The sequence below is a fragment of the Branchiostoma lanceolatum genome, chromosome 16, assembly GCF_035083965.1.
Source record: "Branchiostoma lanceolatum isolate klBraLanc5 chromosome 16, klBraLanc5.hap2, whole genome shotgun sequence".
Lineage (NCBI taxonomy): Eukaryota > Metazoa > Chordata > Leptocardii > Amphioxiformes > Branchiostomatidae > Branchiostoma > Branchiostoma lanceolatum.
The window spans coordinates 13,112,703-13,128,476 of NC_089737.1; the positions used below are offsets into that span (position 1 = coordinate 13,112,703).

The 15,774-nt window shown below is 40.6% G+C and overlaps 1 protein-coding gene across 1 annotated transcript in view; it reads left to right on the top strand.

The window, feature by feature from the left end:
* Nucleotides 1-15,774, top strand: part of LOC136422061 (serine/threonine-protein phosphatase 6 regulatory subunit 3-A-like) — a 41,459-nt gene that overhangs the window by 19,465 nt on the left and 6,220 nt on the right. The window contains exons 10-22 of the mRNA XM_066409695.1: nt 79-231; nt 1,239-1,382; nt 2,538-2,602; nt 3,691-3,806; nt 4,234-4,319; nt 6,436-6,525; nt 8,233-8,279; nt 9,258-9,315; nt 11,970-12,100; nt 12,658-12,863; nt 13,408-13,648; nt 14,569-14,657; nt 15,176-15,284. Coding sequence (XP_066265792.1) covers nt 79-231; nt 1,239-1,382; nt 2,538-2,602; nt 3,691-3,806; nt 4,234-4,319; nt 6,436-6,525; nt 8,233-8,279; nt 9,258-9,315; nt 11,970-12,100; nt 12,658-12,863; nt 13,408-13,648; nt 14,569-14,657; nt 15,176-15,284 — 1,535 coding nt within the window. The remainder of the gene's footprint in view (nt 1-78; nt 232-1,238; nt 1,383-2,537; nt 2,603-3,690; nt 3,807-4,233; nt 4,320-6,435; nt 6,526-8,232; nt 8,280-9,257; nt 9,316-11,969; nt 12,101-12,657; nt 12,864-13,407; nt 13,649-14,568; nt 14,658-15,175; nt 15,285-15,774) is intronic.

Here is a 15,774-nt window from a genome sequence, read left to right on the forward strand (position 1 = left end):
AACAATAGACTTATAGCTAGCGTATTCTTGTACCCAATAGCAATAGGCTAATAGTTAGCATATTCTTGTGCCCAACAGCAACGTCCGATGCCGACGTCGGTGGGCACGATGGACCCTCCGTTTGGGAACACCAGACTACACGTGTGCCGCCTCATGGCGTCCCTACTCCTCACCAACACCCACCAAGTCAACATAGAGCTGGCAAACCTAGGAACCCTGGACATCATGCTGGTACGTGTGCTTAGAGTTGCTACCTCCATGAATTGGGAGGTATAGTTTTTACTCTGTGTGCATGTGTGCCGCCTCATGGCGTCCCTACTCCTCACCAACACCCACCAAGTCAACATAGAGCTGGCAAACCTAGGCACCCTGGACATCATGCTGGTATGTGTGCTTAGAGTTGCTACCTCCATGAATTGGGAGGTATAGTTTTTACTCTGTCTGTGTGCATGTGTGCCGCCTCATGGCGTCCCTACTCCTCACCAACACCCACCAAGTCAACATAGAGCTGGCAAACCTAGGAACCCTGGACATTATGGTGGTACGTATGGTTAGAGTTGTTACCTCCATGTAAATGGGAGGTATAGTTTTACTCTGTTTGTGTGCACGTGTGCCGCCTCATGGCATCCCTACTCCTCACCAACACCCACCAAGTCAACATAGAGCTGGCAAACCTAGGAACCCTGGACATCATGCTGGTATGTGTGCCTGTAGTTAGGGCTAAAAACACACTTATGTGCACGAAAGGTTGAGGCTGTGCACCTAAGTTTTGAACGTGGGTGCACTGATGCACCTAGATATTTGTGTAGGTTTACGTACACACGTTTAGGTACCTTCAGGTACGTAACTCTACTCAAATTTTAAAGGTATTGTTCACTAGTATACATTTTATAGCATTTAATATTCTTGACACTCAGAGAGAAATACCAAAATCCTTGTTTCATTGCAGTAACTCGTAGGGTTTGTCACTGATTTGGTCACATTTTGGTTGATATGTTTTAATTTTTTCTATTCACCTAAATTTATAGGTTATGTCTGTTTCAACTGTATATGTAAAAACTTCTTTGTATCAATTTTCTATCATGTAATGTTAGATTGTTGGCTTAGAGCTTAGCTCAGAATGCTCTTGTTAACTAGTGATCATCATCATCAATAGTTAACAGGCTTTCGGAAACACTTTTAGATGGAGGTCAGGAAATGTTGCCATTAACATTTTTGCTCTCATTTTTTCTCTCCAGGATTGCTTTTTCCGGTACACCTGGAACAACTTCTTGCACACCCAAGTAGAGCAGTGTATAAACACCATCCTGACCAACCCCCCTTCAGACGACTCTCCCAACCAGGAAGGCAACCCTGAACCCAAACACCCTCTAATAAACAATGTAAGTATGGGTAGCAGTGCAAGAGTGCCCCCTAGTGCAGGCATTACAGATAACAAAACCCCAATGTAAGTATGTGTATCAGTGCAAGAGTGCCCCCTAGTGCAGGCATTACAGATAACAAAACCCCAATGTAAGTATGTGTATCAGTGCAAGAGTGCCCCCTAGTGCAGGCATTACAGATAACAAAACCCCAATGTAAGTATGTGTATCAGTGCAAGAGTGCCTCCTAGTGGTTGATGCAGGTATTACACATAAGAGCCCCCCCTTCAGACGACTCCCCCAACCAGGAAGGCAACCCTGAACCCAAACACCCTCTAATTAACAATGTAAGTATGTGTAGCAGTGCAAGAGTGCCCCCTAGTGGTCGAGGCAGGTATTACACATAACAAATTCCCCCTTCAAATGACTCTCCCAACCAGGAAGGCAACCCTGAACCCAAGCACCCTCTAATAAACAATGTAAGTATGTGTAGCAGTGCAAGAGTGCCCCCTGGTGGTCGAGGCAGGCATTACAGATAACAAAACCCCAATGTAAGTATGTGTAGCAGTGCAAGAGTGCCCCCTAGTGGTCGAGGCAGGTATTACACATAACAAATTCCCCCTTCAAATGACTCTCCCAACCAGGAAGGCAACCCTGAACCCAAGCACCCTCTAATAAACAATGTAAGTATGTGTAGCAGTGCCCCCTAGTGGTCGATGCAGGTATTGCACAATCGGTAAATGGCACCTGTTGTGATAGAGGAATGCGTTACTGGTACATTAGTAGCTTTACTTTGCAACACGTGTCATCAAGTATGTATTATACCCCAGACTTGTGTAAGAGTTTTATGGTGCAAGAATGCCTCCTTGTGGTTGATGTAAGTATTACACTCAATGACACCTGTTTTGTTATGGAGCAACAATTTGAGAAAGATTTTTTTGCGATGCCTTTCAGCAAGAATCGCACATCAGAGTAGATATTGAAAGGGAGCCCCCTTGTGAATGATGTTGGAATTGCACCTGAAAGGATATCATATTTAGCCTTTTCATTGAAATTCAGCATGGCTGAATTGATGGCATTTCAGTACTATTCCAGCACCTGTAATCTTTAACTGCTAGTAACATTTGCAAATATTCCTAGCCTTAGACTGATTATGATGTTTTTTTATCGTTGCAGCTTTTGGGCCAATCGAGAATCATCCAGAGGATATTGGATAAGTGGGAAGAAGATGTACAAATAGAGTAAGTAACAGTCGCTGAAACTAAACTTGTTCAAGATCACTTTTTTGTCAGCTGTATAGTTCATTCAAACAGATACAGATGATAGAGAAATAATGTAAAGTCCCATTACCTTTTTGAGACCGTACAGGCAGAGGGTTTGTATCCGCAGTTTCTACGGCACGGTATTGGAAGGCGAAGCCTAGAGCTGTGTACCTAAACAAATTTTAGGTACAGGTATGGGTACACAGGTTTAGGTACAGGTCCGGACCTGAACCTGTACCTAAACTACTTGTTTGGAAAATTGATTTTGAGAGCTTGGTTTTCAATAAGGTCAAAAGCATGTTTGAACTGGTAAAAACATAATATTTGATTGTGCTAGGTATTGTTTCTATAAAAACACAGATGAAAATTTGACTCCAGCCTTACAAATGTGTTTTCTGTGCTTTGGAGTGGCTTTAGAGCACTGCCACGGTAATTTCATAGTAATTTTATCTGTCAAAGTGGCCATCCCCTGAGTCAGGTAGCGTGCGTAGTCCAGTGGTTAGCGATCTTGCCTCTGGAACTAAAAGCCCCGGGTTCGATCCCGGCTGTGTCGCTCACCCGACATGCACGCTACCGGAAAAGATCGCAGTCCTTAGGACGGGACGTTAAGCCGTGGTCCACTGTTCATTGTGCTTGTCGGAAAGAGCTAGGGGAATTTCCCCGGTACACTGAACCTGTAAATACTGTACATAGCGTCTGTCTCCTCTGTCACGACCAGTGGAAGAGTAGCTCATCTGTTCATTGAGTTCATTTGAGCTAAAACTGGTTCGAGATTCCTTTCCTTTCCTTTCCAGTACCGATACAGCAGGCTCAGGTATTTTGGACCTGTATCTAATTGATTGTACCCGGTACTGGTACTGTATCGGTACACAGCTCTAGCGGAGCCCAACTCTCTCTTTCCACCACCTTTTTTACCTCCCCAGCAGAAGTCAGATACCCATTTTTACACCTGGGTGGAGTGAGAAAAGTCGTGTAAAGTGCCTTTCCCAAGGACACAATGTCTAGCCAGGTCTCCGCCATTCAATGCCATTGTAGAGGAATAACAACATGTTTTTACTTTCTTTCAGAACTCAAGGTGGAAACAGACGAGGGTACATGGGACATCTCACTAGGATAGCTAACTCTCTTCAAACCTGCCTTGAGAAGGGGCCCAATAAGGACCTTGTCAAGGAGATCTTTAAAGGTAGAACATCTTAGATACTTTCTTTAAGAAAAGTTAAGCAATCTTTAAGAAATGGTAAGCAAGACCTCTTCTATGCAGGTTGTAAAAAGGACATTCTTGTTTTTGGAAGTGTCAATAAATAAGTAATCATACAGTCTCTGCTATGAAACCATGATTCTAAGGTCATATCATACATGTCCATGTATGAATCTTCACGTATAAATATATGTGCCACTGGAAAATAGTCTACAAAATTTAAGGTATAGCTTCAAGGTGAAGTAAAAATACTGATAGTTTTTTTCATTTGCTTGAATCCTAGTCAACGCAAAGTAATGATGGGAAAAATGGATTCACTATTTTTGGGTGTAAATTGTAAAACGACCCCAAAAAAATGACTGCCATGTAATTTTGTCATGTAATTTTGTTTGTCTCTTCTTTCCATTTTCAGAGGTTCCAGAAGACTATAGAGAGAGATGGGAAACCTTTGTCTCAGGGTCTTTAGCAGAAATCAACAAGAAAAATACAGTAGATTTGGTAGGTTGTTTACATGTACACTACTCTTGTAGTTCTCACTTCTCACTTCTAACTCTGACCCTATAACTTAAAATTGTGCTACCCTTTTACTAAACATTTTTGAGAAATCAAAAACCTTTGACAGAGAAACCACAATTTCTGTCTTTTTGGAGTTAACCGGTATAAATATAAGATAAAAGGTACATTGTTTCCTGTATTAGGCTACATTGGAACTTAAGACTTATTCTTCTTATTGGAATTTTTGTTGATATTCAAGTCTTTAATTATAGTAAATTTTAGTCTACTACAAATGTAGGTAATGTTGTTCAACAGAAAAATTACTGACTGGTGAAAATATTCCTGAATGAGAATAAGGAAAATATAATTGTTAACCCCAAGAAAGCATTTATTCCCATATTTACTGGTTTGGCTGTTCAAGACACACAGCTAGGGCTGCCCAATTAAACTACCCAGTGGTTGTTAAAAAGGGTTAGTCCTGCTGACCAAGACATTAAGAATGGAATTTTTGAAAAAGAAAGCATTGTTTCTTAGGCTTCAGCATGCAAAATCCATTCGTTCTTCTCAGCAAGCCTTTTTCAGCCGGCTTTTATTCTTTGGGGGTCCTAAGTATTTCCTTGAGGAACCCCCACCTTTTGGGGTCCTTGAGGAACCAGCACCTATGGGGGTCCTAGTACTGAACCCCGAGGAACCCCCACAGAAGAAAAGCCACTCATTCCAGTAACATGACTGACACTGTCCTAACTCACCTGCCACTCTTTCCTCTCCCTACCTCCTCCATATTGTTGCTTCTCTGGCCCATAATATACTACTCACCAGGCCCTGCCTCAAGTAAGTATGTTCTGTCCTAATCTTTGGTGAATGATCTTGTAATCATCCCCCTTTTTTGTGTGCATGTGGCACAACCCGTGAGAAATGTATTGGATCCTATGCTCGGACTGTTACACTTTCTTCTGGTTTAGGGAATCCTTTTATTTTCATGTAATTTTTTTCTCCCATATATACAAACTTTGTATGTCTGCATCAACTTGTGATTCTTCAAAATTGTGAATGGAGGAAAGTTTTATTTTGTTTTATAAAACTGTTTGTGCCTTGCAAAGACGACCAAAAGACAGAGAGCAGTGTTCAGTCGGTATGCGGAATCTTATGAAGAGAAGGTAACCGGTTCCTGTTGAAAATACGGCACTACCTTAGTGTTACCTTTAAAGCTTTATCAAAACATAAAACACCAAAGAGCAACAACACGTCATCTAGTGCCAAACCTCACTTGTATGTTAATGCATTACCTCCTAGTCCTAAAGTTGCAATACACACGAAATGTACCAATTCACCGAACACGAAAGTTTAGGGTTTGCTGTGAAGAAGAGTGTTTTTCCACACTAAAGTTTTTTTCCTCACGTTGTACTACTCCCCCGAGTCATTTCCCCTCCTTTCCTCCCCTTCTATTAACCCACCTGCTTATACTGATCTTTAAGATATTCCACGTATGTCTTAAGAAAACTGTCAGTTTGCAAAATACCTTATTAAGAGGTTGTTTCCTGAATGAAAAGTCTACACGGAATAATGTAGTTTGGTTGCATTATACTTTATAGGACATTCTGGAAAGCAAAGATGTTTTTGGAATGCTAGAAAGAAATGTTGTGCTTTTTTCTGTAGGCTTCTTCAGGTTTCCTTCTTGTACTTGAAAAAAATGACAACATTTTGCATTCTGACAGTTATGGTGCATTTCTGTACATTTGCAGTTGGTTGTCATGTTTTTGATTGCATTATTTTGTTGTTTGACAATTCAAGTTTGATACTCAAGTACAGGTACTACTGGTAGGTCTAAGAATAGAATTAGAAAGTTTTACATTGTTAAAGTTGCAAAAGAACTTTAAGGAAAGGAACATCAACGTAACAAGCAAAAGCTGTTTGTTACAAACAACCTGGTTAATAATAAAACAGAATGATGTAGTATTATCAAATTCGCCATTCCTGCCAAAGTTGTGAAAATCTTAAACCTTTGTAGACAAATATTATGACCTTAAAATATATAAAAATGGTCAAACTTGGATGGTTCAAACCTTAAGAGGTGTCTAACAAGTTTTCTCAAGCTGTTTTTCTCCACCCCCCTCCCCAGGTTGGTAGCCACCCCCTGCACTCCTCTAGCGAAGACGATGACTCGGACTTCAAGGACATCCCCTTCCCTCCAGACTCCTCCTTACAACAGGTGAGCATCTTACAAGACGTTCTTACAGTTGAACTCACTTCAGGCCACACCAAGTTATTTTCTTGGTTCTCAGACACTTTTTTTTTTAAATTTTTTTAAATTTTTTTAAAAATTGCATTTCACAAATTAATACATCATACAAGCAGAAAAGAAGAATAAAGTACAGGAACTAATACAAACATATGCCATGGATACCAAAGGAATTGATACAAAAAGGTGGAAACAAAATTGAACCATGACATAAGTAATATCTGTTGTGTTCTGCTGCTGCAGTGGTTTGGACACTCAAAGCTTGAAGTAAAATTTAGGAAAAAGACAAGATGAAAATGAAGGCTTGAGAGTTAAATTCACTACCTGATACTCTGTGTATCTCTATTTTCTTTTTCCAATTTTACATCATTTTTTTCAAATCAGAGTACCGACAAAGTAAATTGGTGTGGTCTCTTAGAACAACAACCAAAAATTTCAACTATTGTTTGCTAACATTTCAGCTATACTACACAATTCTACGATGTAAATTATTTTTCTGAGATTCTCAAGTCATTATTTTATGTTACTCTTATTATTTTGTTCCTCGTTTTTTCTCTCACCACTATCTTATGTTAGAAAAAAATTAATATTGCTTGAATGTCCGCCTTTTTATGTTTATAGAAATGTTACTTTTAAGGCATGATATATTTTGCAAATACAATCCTATTGTTTGCAACATTGATGTTACTGGTTGCAAACACAATATTTGTGATTTTATTATAATTATACTGTCATATATGCAAATGCACCCCGATATAACAATACTGTAACACTGGATTTGCCATGAAGTATGACAAATGTAAAATTGCCTACAGTGTATACCTTGTAAGACATTATGACTTGGATTTGGTGTCTTGCGTTGTGGGCAGAAATGTCTTGGATGTTATGTGTGTGACCGTCTTGCTCTTGGATGTATTATCCAGCGCTAAACCAGTGCTGGCAGTAGGTGTTCTTCCTCTTTTAAGAATTTCTTTTTTTTTCGAGTCGAATTCTTTATCATTGTCTCAGAATGAAGCCAAATTGCAAAACCAGTTCAGAAAATGTTTATTAATTGTGCTAAACATGAGTGGAAGTGGATTAGAAAAAAGATCTAATATAACATATCTTTATCCAAAATTTGAGTATTATGTTTACTGTAAGTTCAGTTATTTTTGCAGCATGAGCTCGAGGGAAAATGAGTTTTTTGGCTTTTCGGTGTGTTCTAAATTTGCAGTAATTATGTAGTACAGTAACAGTAGTGATGCAATGGAATCACATGCACATGTATGTACAGTGTCATGATTTCACAGTGGCGAGGTCACTGTTAAACCGCAAAAATGATACCCTCGTGAACTGTTCAAAATCTTCAGTAGCATTGAACAGTTCAAAATCTACAGTTATTGTTACAATAGCATCACCTCACTAGCAGCACTGGTTGAGTGACGTTGTGCTGTGTTGTGTGAATCATGTCCTGTACTAACACGCCAACCATAAAGAACCATACATATCATTAAGGGGTGCATTGGAAGAGTTTGCTTAGCTCGTGTGTGATCTAGTTATGCGGTGGCGGGGGTTTTAACACACCAACGTCCGCCCGCTGGACACCAATCCAAATGACCACCCCCTTTCTGGGCCCACGCCGCCCAGGCCTTTTCTGATTATCAGATGCAACAAATGACGTCCACTTTTATTGACCAGTTCGGCTTCAACGACGAAGAGTTCGCTGACCAGGAAGAAAATGTCAAGTAAGTTCATGGTGTCTACATTATGTTTTGTGTGTTTTGAATTGCCGATAAACCACCTTTAAGTGTTGAAACGTCTTATTTTTAAGAATACGTCAAGACATCCTAAATTGCGTTAACCTCATTAACATATCTATTCAGAGTCTTGCTATAAAACCTGGTTTTCCAGTCCTGTCCTTAGTCACTGACAAAACGTCATGACTATTTCATTTCACTGACGAAATGTCATGACTATTTCATTTCACTGACGAAAAGTCATGACTATTTCAAAATTTTATCCAGTTGCTTGAGTAACTATTTTTGGTAAACCTTTAAGTGTAATTCACCAGTTTTGTAAAGTAGATACAAGCTGTGTTGGACCAAGTAGTATGGTTTGATCTACCAACACTGGAAAGGACCCCTACTGTTTGTAGTGTGGTGTGTTCTTTGACATGCTTGAGGTGTGGACCTCCTGAGCTTAATGTCCCATCTACATACAGTCGCTTACCACAGATGGAGTATCAGTATTTGAATTCAAATCGAAATTACAATACATTCACCCATGTACATGTACTTGAGATCTGAAAACTGACATACATTAACACGGCACTCAAACAAATAAACCCGTTCATGCGTGTGCACAGCCAGAATGATTATAGGTGACATGTCAAAGGTGAAGGCCCCTAACCTGTTAACAGTTTTTGTCAGGAAGATGCTCAATACATGCATACATTTGTATGTCCAGATTTGTTTTGTTTATGTCTCAGCAGCCTTCACCTGATTGACATATTAGCCACAGTGCATCTCACTGTGCATGTGCAGTAGGAACCATGAACAGGCTAAAATGATATTTCAGCTGATACAGAAGACGAAGAAGAACTTTATTGCACGATAATCGTACACGGTACAATGTATGGCAACAACTATACATGTAAACATGTATGCCCTGACCACCAAACTAAGGTACTTTTTCCTAACCTGTTTTTCTCTTCTCTCTTGCAGTGCACCGTTTGATAGGATATCTGACATAAACTTCTCCACAAATGCAAATGAAGAGAACGTGAGTTCAGCTCAATATTTGCGTCTTGCTGTTTGTATAGTTTGTAGAGAAGTCTCAGTAGCCAAATCTGAGGAATATTCCATTTTAAGGATGGGGAGGACCAGACTGCAAAATATATCTTTAGACTCACTTGTCAAAGAAATTGCGAGAGATTTGAACTAAAGTTAAGGTTTGATACCTGACTTTTAAGTGTATCTCTCCGAATTTGGAATGTACTGAAATTAAAAGGAAAAAGAGTTTTAAGAAATGTTAAATTCCCTTTTTTATAACAAACCTGTAAAATGGAATAAGCCTCACTGCAACTATCTTATTGCATTACAATGTAGCTTCATACCAGCGTTAGCTTGTGTGTGTATCTCTGCATGATTGTGTTCAAGCATTTTCTTTGGCATTCAATGCAAAGTCTGACAAACCTTTTTGCTGCTCAGAATAGACAAATGAAGTCAAGAGACTGAGGTGAAAACATATATTTCAGCTTTTGATAGATTTTGAAAAAGACTAAACTTACTCAGTCTAACTTCTAAACTGTATGCTTTTCTTTGCAAGACATGTGTGCTTTGTAGAAGAAAGATTCAGTGTTATACATGTACATTATTGATAGTTGTTGTACCCAAACTGTTAAGCTTTTCTTTTGTTTGCTACCTGCAAAACTGTTTATTCTCATGTATGCCTTGATTGCTATGTATAGTATACATGTACATGTGATTGTTTTGGTTGGGGATTTTGTGAATCTTTCTGTGTTATGCTTCTGCTACATACATCTGCATTTCCATATGTTATTGTGTGCAAAATCATGCTTAATGTTCATGTGTGTGTTTCATTCATTTGGTTGTCAAATGCACTATAGACAAAAAGGTTGTTTTGTTCTGAAATTTTTTAACTGTATTAATTTCCAACACAAAAATTGGACTGTCTTACCCAAATTTTCGACTGTACAAAAAAACACCAGTCTTTGTCAAGGTCTTAGCAATATCCTGATTGTTTTATCGTTTCGAAACAGAATTGTTTGTTTTTGTGATGTGCAACACTCCCGGCTTTAAAGTTTGTCAAATTTTGAGACTGCAACTGTTCGGCACCAATGCCACTAGATGGTGATCGCTGAGCATTCGTACAGTGACCAAAATTCAAGCTTCACATAACCCTTGATTTCATAACGATACCAGCTGTAAAAGTATGATTCAAAAGACATCAAAACACACAAAACGCCCCAAAAATGTTTCTTTATCTTGAAAATTTGTTGAGCTGTCTGTCAAATCTTTAGTCGCTCAGGAGTATCTAGTGGACTGTTTTTTTGCAGCTATCATGCAATGTGTACATTGTGCTAATGATGTGTTGTGTCCCAGTGCTTTCAGTTGTGCCTGCATGCAAGCTCAGCATAGGTTGCCGCCGCTGTTGCCATACCCATTTAATTAAATCCCACCACCTTATTACTGTGCAATAGCCCACTACCTGTCACTGTATATATACATGTAGATGTAGTACTTTTTCATACATGTAATACAGTCAAACCTGTCAGTGGTGACCACCCCATGCAGGGATTTTGATGGGAAGAAAACGGTCCCAGAAGACAGGTGGCCACTATGTATAACAGGATTCCTAATAGGGGTGGATACTGGTTTGCTGGACCTTATTCAGACCTTTATAACATCCAAGAACCGAGTCCAAAAAACCTGAAAGCCAAAAACCTGAGTAAAGTACGAATATAATGTTTCTATTTTGTTTGGTAAAAAGTGTTTTGAGTCTCCCCTCTGACAAAAAGGCATTTGAAGTAAGTGCAACATTCAAATATCAAATACTGGTTTGTCTTGAAAGTCTTCTAACCAAGACACTTTTAGTTATGCATGTCAGCCTTAATTCTCTATGCTTGATATTGGTTTCATGAAACAAAATATGTCAACTAGACAGGATCAGGTCTAGGTTCAGGTCCGGACCTGAACCTAAATCTCTGGACCTAAACCTGGACTTGGACCTTATCAAGCCGAACTGGTATCCACCCCTAGTGGCCACTATAGACAGGATTCCTAATGCATGGGTTAGTGGGGAAAATAATCAAATACAACCAAAATGTGGCTATAATGGCCATGTGGTCCTTTACGCCCTTATGTAGAGGTGGTCACTTACTAGAAGTTATACAGGTTTGACTGTAGTTGTAGCACTCATTCTCAGAACTTTCATATATCAATTCTCATTGCATATAGATTATTTTCTTGACAACTTATGTCATATAGCATTAGTTGCATATTAGTTCTGAAGATAAACTTCATCAAGTACTACAATTTCATGTTTTGTAGTCATTGCTGTAGAAGCAGTTTTAGTCTAGCACTCTTTCATCCATGCACGGTTAGCTTTTCTTGGTGGGAATTTTCAAACACTTTTTTCCTTTCTGTTGACATGTCTATTCTTTAATTCTTATACAGCCCAACAGAGCACTCTTCGAAGCCTATTGCAAAGAGGTCATGAGTACCATAGGTCCCAGCACGGTGAGTGGTAATACACGGGGGGCTCTCTCTAATCACACATGTACATGTATGTGTACGTACTCCTCTGTTCAACTGTATGTACGACGGTTGTTGTACACACACACACACTCGACTCCGCTCGAAGTCGCGCCGTAATCGTGTTTGTTTTTTGTTCGTTTCTGTTTTTGCGTGCAGCCCAACTCGGCGCTGTTCGAGGCGTGCTGCAACGAGCGGATCAGCACGTTCGACGACAGTGGGAGCGACGAGGAGGACATCTGGGAGGAGAAGGAGCTGACATTCTCATCTGTTGTGGAGTCCAGACAAAGGTTTGTTTGTTTGTTTGTTTGTTTTACATAACCTGTAAACTGCCTTTAGGTGTAACATAACAATTTTGTACAGTAAGTACAAGTTGTGTAAGACCAAACTGTAAGGTTTGATCCACCGACACCAGAAAGTGTGGTGTGTTCTTTTAGGTGCTCAAAGTGTTTGTTTCTCTCCTCAAGTATGGGACTGGCTTTACGTCCCATCCAAGAAGATGTCCCAAACCAAAGCTTTTCTCCCCTTTTACCTGAGAAGAGGGATGGTATAAGTGTAAACTGCATTTCCCAAGGGCACAACATTATTATTGCAGCCTGCTTGGGATTTGTGCCCAGAACCATAGGTTTCTAAGTCATTCTAACCACAAGACAACCTTGCATTCACAGTACGATATCCACCACAAGCAATGACCAGGGTAGTGATGGAAGCGACAACAGCAGTGACAGCTGAAAGTGTGAATGTTACTTTAGTGTAAGGGTTAGGATTTGTAAGGTTTTGGGTAGGGTTTGGGTGAGGCTAATGGGCTTAAGACATTATATCACAATCTTTTCCTTCTCCCATACAGTACGATATCCACCACAAGCAATGACCAGGGTAGCGATGGAAGTGACAACAGCAGCGACAGCGAGGAGGACACAGAAGACGCCCCCTCCCCACTGCGCTCCGACAAACCGCCGTCGCCGCCGAAGACGAGCAGCCCAAAGCCCGACGCCTCGCCTGCCTCTCCAAGTGCCTCCGAGGACACCAAGATGGATGTCGACAACAGCGATGGTTTGTTTGTTTCTTTCTTTGCATAATCAGTGAACCGCCTTTAGGCGGAACACATCAGTTTTGTACAGTAAGTACAAGCCGTGTAAGACGTGGACTGTAAGGTTTAATCCACTCACACCGGGATGGACCCCTACTCTTTTTGATAAGTGTAGTTGTTTAACATGCTCATGGTGTGGCTCTCCTAAAACACAAAACTTCTGGCTTGAAGTCCGAGCGGAAATCTCTCTGATGGTGGGATCGCTCTGTAATTTCTGCATTTGAAGCAAACAAAAAATCATTTTTCAGATTTTTCTTATTGAATTTTGATGCAAAGAAATAGCAATGTATGAATGTTGTTAGAGTTTTAAAGCTGTCTGCAGTTTTTATTCTGTTATCTTCCGTTTCTGCTTTTTATGATTTCTGGCCTTTCTTTAGTTGGATGTTGAAAATATTTTTCAATATTATTTGGAAATACAGGTTGAAAATAGGCTTCGATTTTACTTGGAAGTTACATGTTAAAACTTTGTTATCATAATGTTCATGTATCTTGGTCCTTTTTTTGCAGGCTGGACGGCCACCTTTGACGAAGCTCCCATGGACGCTGCGCCCGTTGCCATGGACACGGGAGCCGGCGGCTGGGACGACGTCGCCACGACGACGACGACCAACAACAAAACCGCCGCGGATGACGGGTGGGCGAATTTCGATAGTGCCGCGCCGAGTAAGGCCGGCAGTGGTTCCGAGAAACAAGAAGACTCGGGATGGGCCAGTTTCGCAGACTTTACCCCCTTAGGACCTAGTGACAGGTACTGGTATTGCAGGGAACCTGTAAATGTTGCTTCCTTGTGATCATCTGAACAATCGACACATAGACACTTTAGACATCCCTAGAAAGAAATCTGGCCGAATGTGCATGTAGCTTGCTTGTAGCCCAGCTTGTAAACAGGTACTGATAAAACAGGGCACATGTAACTGTTGTTTCCTTGTGAAAAATCGAAAGTTAGACACTTAGACATCTCTAGAAAAAGATATGGCCTAATGTGCATGTAGGTGTAGCTTGCTTTTTGCCTGGCTTAGAAACAAGGTACTAGTATGACAGAACCTGTAACTGTAGCTCCCTTGTGATTTGAACAATCAACACTTAGACACCCCTTAAAGAATGTTGGAGGAAAGTAAAATCCAGTCAAATGCGCATATAGCTTGCTTGTGGCCCAGCATAGAAACGTGACGTAAATTTTAGATGAGCTTGTAGCTTGTAAAATAAAACCCAAACCAAAGTGATTGCAACATATGACATATAGGGGTGGGCACTAGTACCCTGTAACAAACACCTTAGATATCCAAATGAAGGTAAGGGGTTGGCCCAGCAACTGGAATACTCTGTAGAACTAGACTGGTATCTATCTGAACCTGGACATTATCCTGTGGAACTGAATGTGGCAGACTGGTACCCACCCCTAGTGGCATTGTACATGTAGCTCCTGGTTTAGAAAGAAGATGTCAATTTTAGCTGCAGCGCTTTGTAGACCAAAGAAGACGATCAAGTTTGTAGTACATGTGTATATGTAGTAGCCAACTTAGTGCTGTAATAAGCAATGTCATAGAATTTGATTGTTTTATTACTTGGTACACAATTCAACAGACGAGAAACATAGTTGATGTTATAAAGTTTTGCATCTTAATCTTGACAAACTACATGTAATCACACTTTTTACCTTCTCTCCAGCAATAACCCCGAACCTCGCAGTAGTTCACCTGTAGCCATGGAGACCAACGAAGCACCCACGGACGGTCTTAGAAAAGGAGTCGCTTATCGTAAGTCTCACTTTGTCTTAGTAGTGTGCATAGTCCAGTGGTTAGTAACCCTTCCTCTGGACCAAGAACCAAGAAGTTGTGAGTTCGGATCTTGGCTTTTATTGCTCGCCCGACATGCACGCTACGGTACTTGTACTTGTCAAAAAGAGCTAGGATAAGTTTCCTGGTACCATGAACCTGTAAATGACGTCTGTCTCCTCTGTCACAACCAGAAATTAAGTTGAATTCTCTCAGATAAGTGAAATTTTGTTTGATCTTGGCTTGACCCATAGCATTTTGCATACTTACCTGTATGAGTTATACGGTAAGGCTCAATCTTTGCCCTAGTCAACCATCAGTTAATAGCGTTGGCCATATTACCATTATTACAAGGATCTGATTTCTCTGGCATACAGGTAATTGCCTTTAAGGGCCAAGAGGACCTGTCATTCATAGAGACAGGATTCAATCATGCTACAGTAGTTGCATAGCAGTTGTTTAGCAGTAATTATAAAATTTTCTCCCTGTTGCCCCTGCAGTGATGGCCAGTGCACCCGCAGATCTTGCTACAACTGTACAACAGTCCACCAGGATACCAGAGATCGGGGAGAGCAGCACAGATCCTGACGACGAGTTCTCATCCTTAAGGTAGGAAATGGTGGAGAATAGGGCAGTGTACTGGTGACCAGTACTGGTACCAGGCTTTTAGCTAGGATTTATAGACAAAGGGTCCAAAAATGGGTGTGTGTGTGTGTGGAGGGGGGGGGGGGATGCTGTGATGCGGGGGCTAGGTGTTTTCTAGTCTTATCATACTTTAAGTAGACCATTTTAAGCGCTGAAAACTGCTGGTTCCCTCTCTGTCTCCCAATGGGCTCCATGGATTAAGAATATCCTGGTATCTGTGCATGTCAATCAGTTTTCATTCTGTCCCAGTGTCTGGTAGGACTAATAAAAGCATCAGTGACACTCTAACACAGTAATACATGTATGTAATGTAATTACCAGGGAAACGGGGTCTTCTGTGCGTTCAGCTTAAAAAGAGGGCATCCAACTTCCTTGTTATTTTAATATCATGCGTCCAAATGACGCATGGACCCATGCCTGGCTAAAAGCCTGACTGGTACCCAGTGAAAAACGT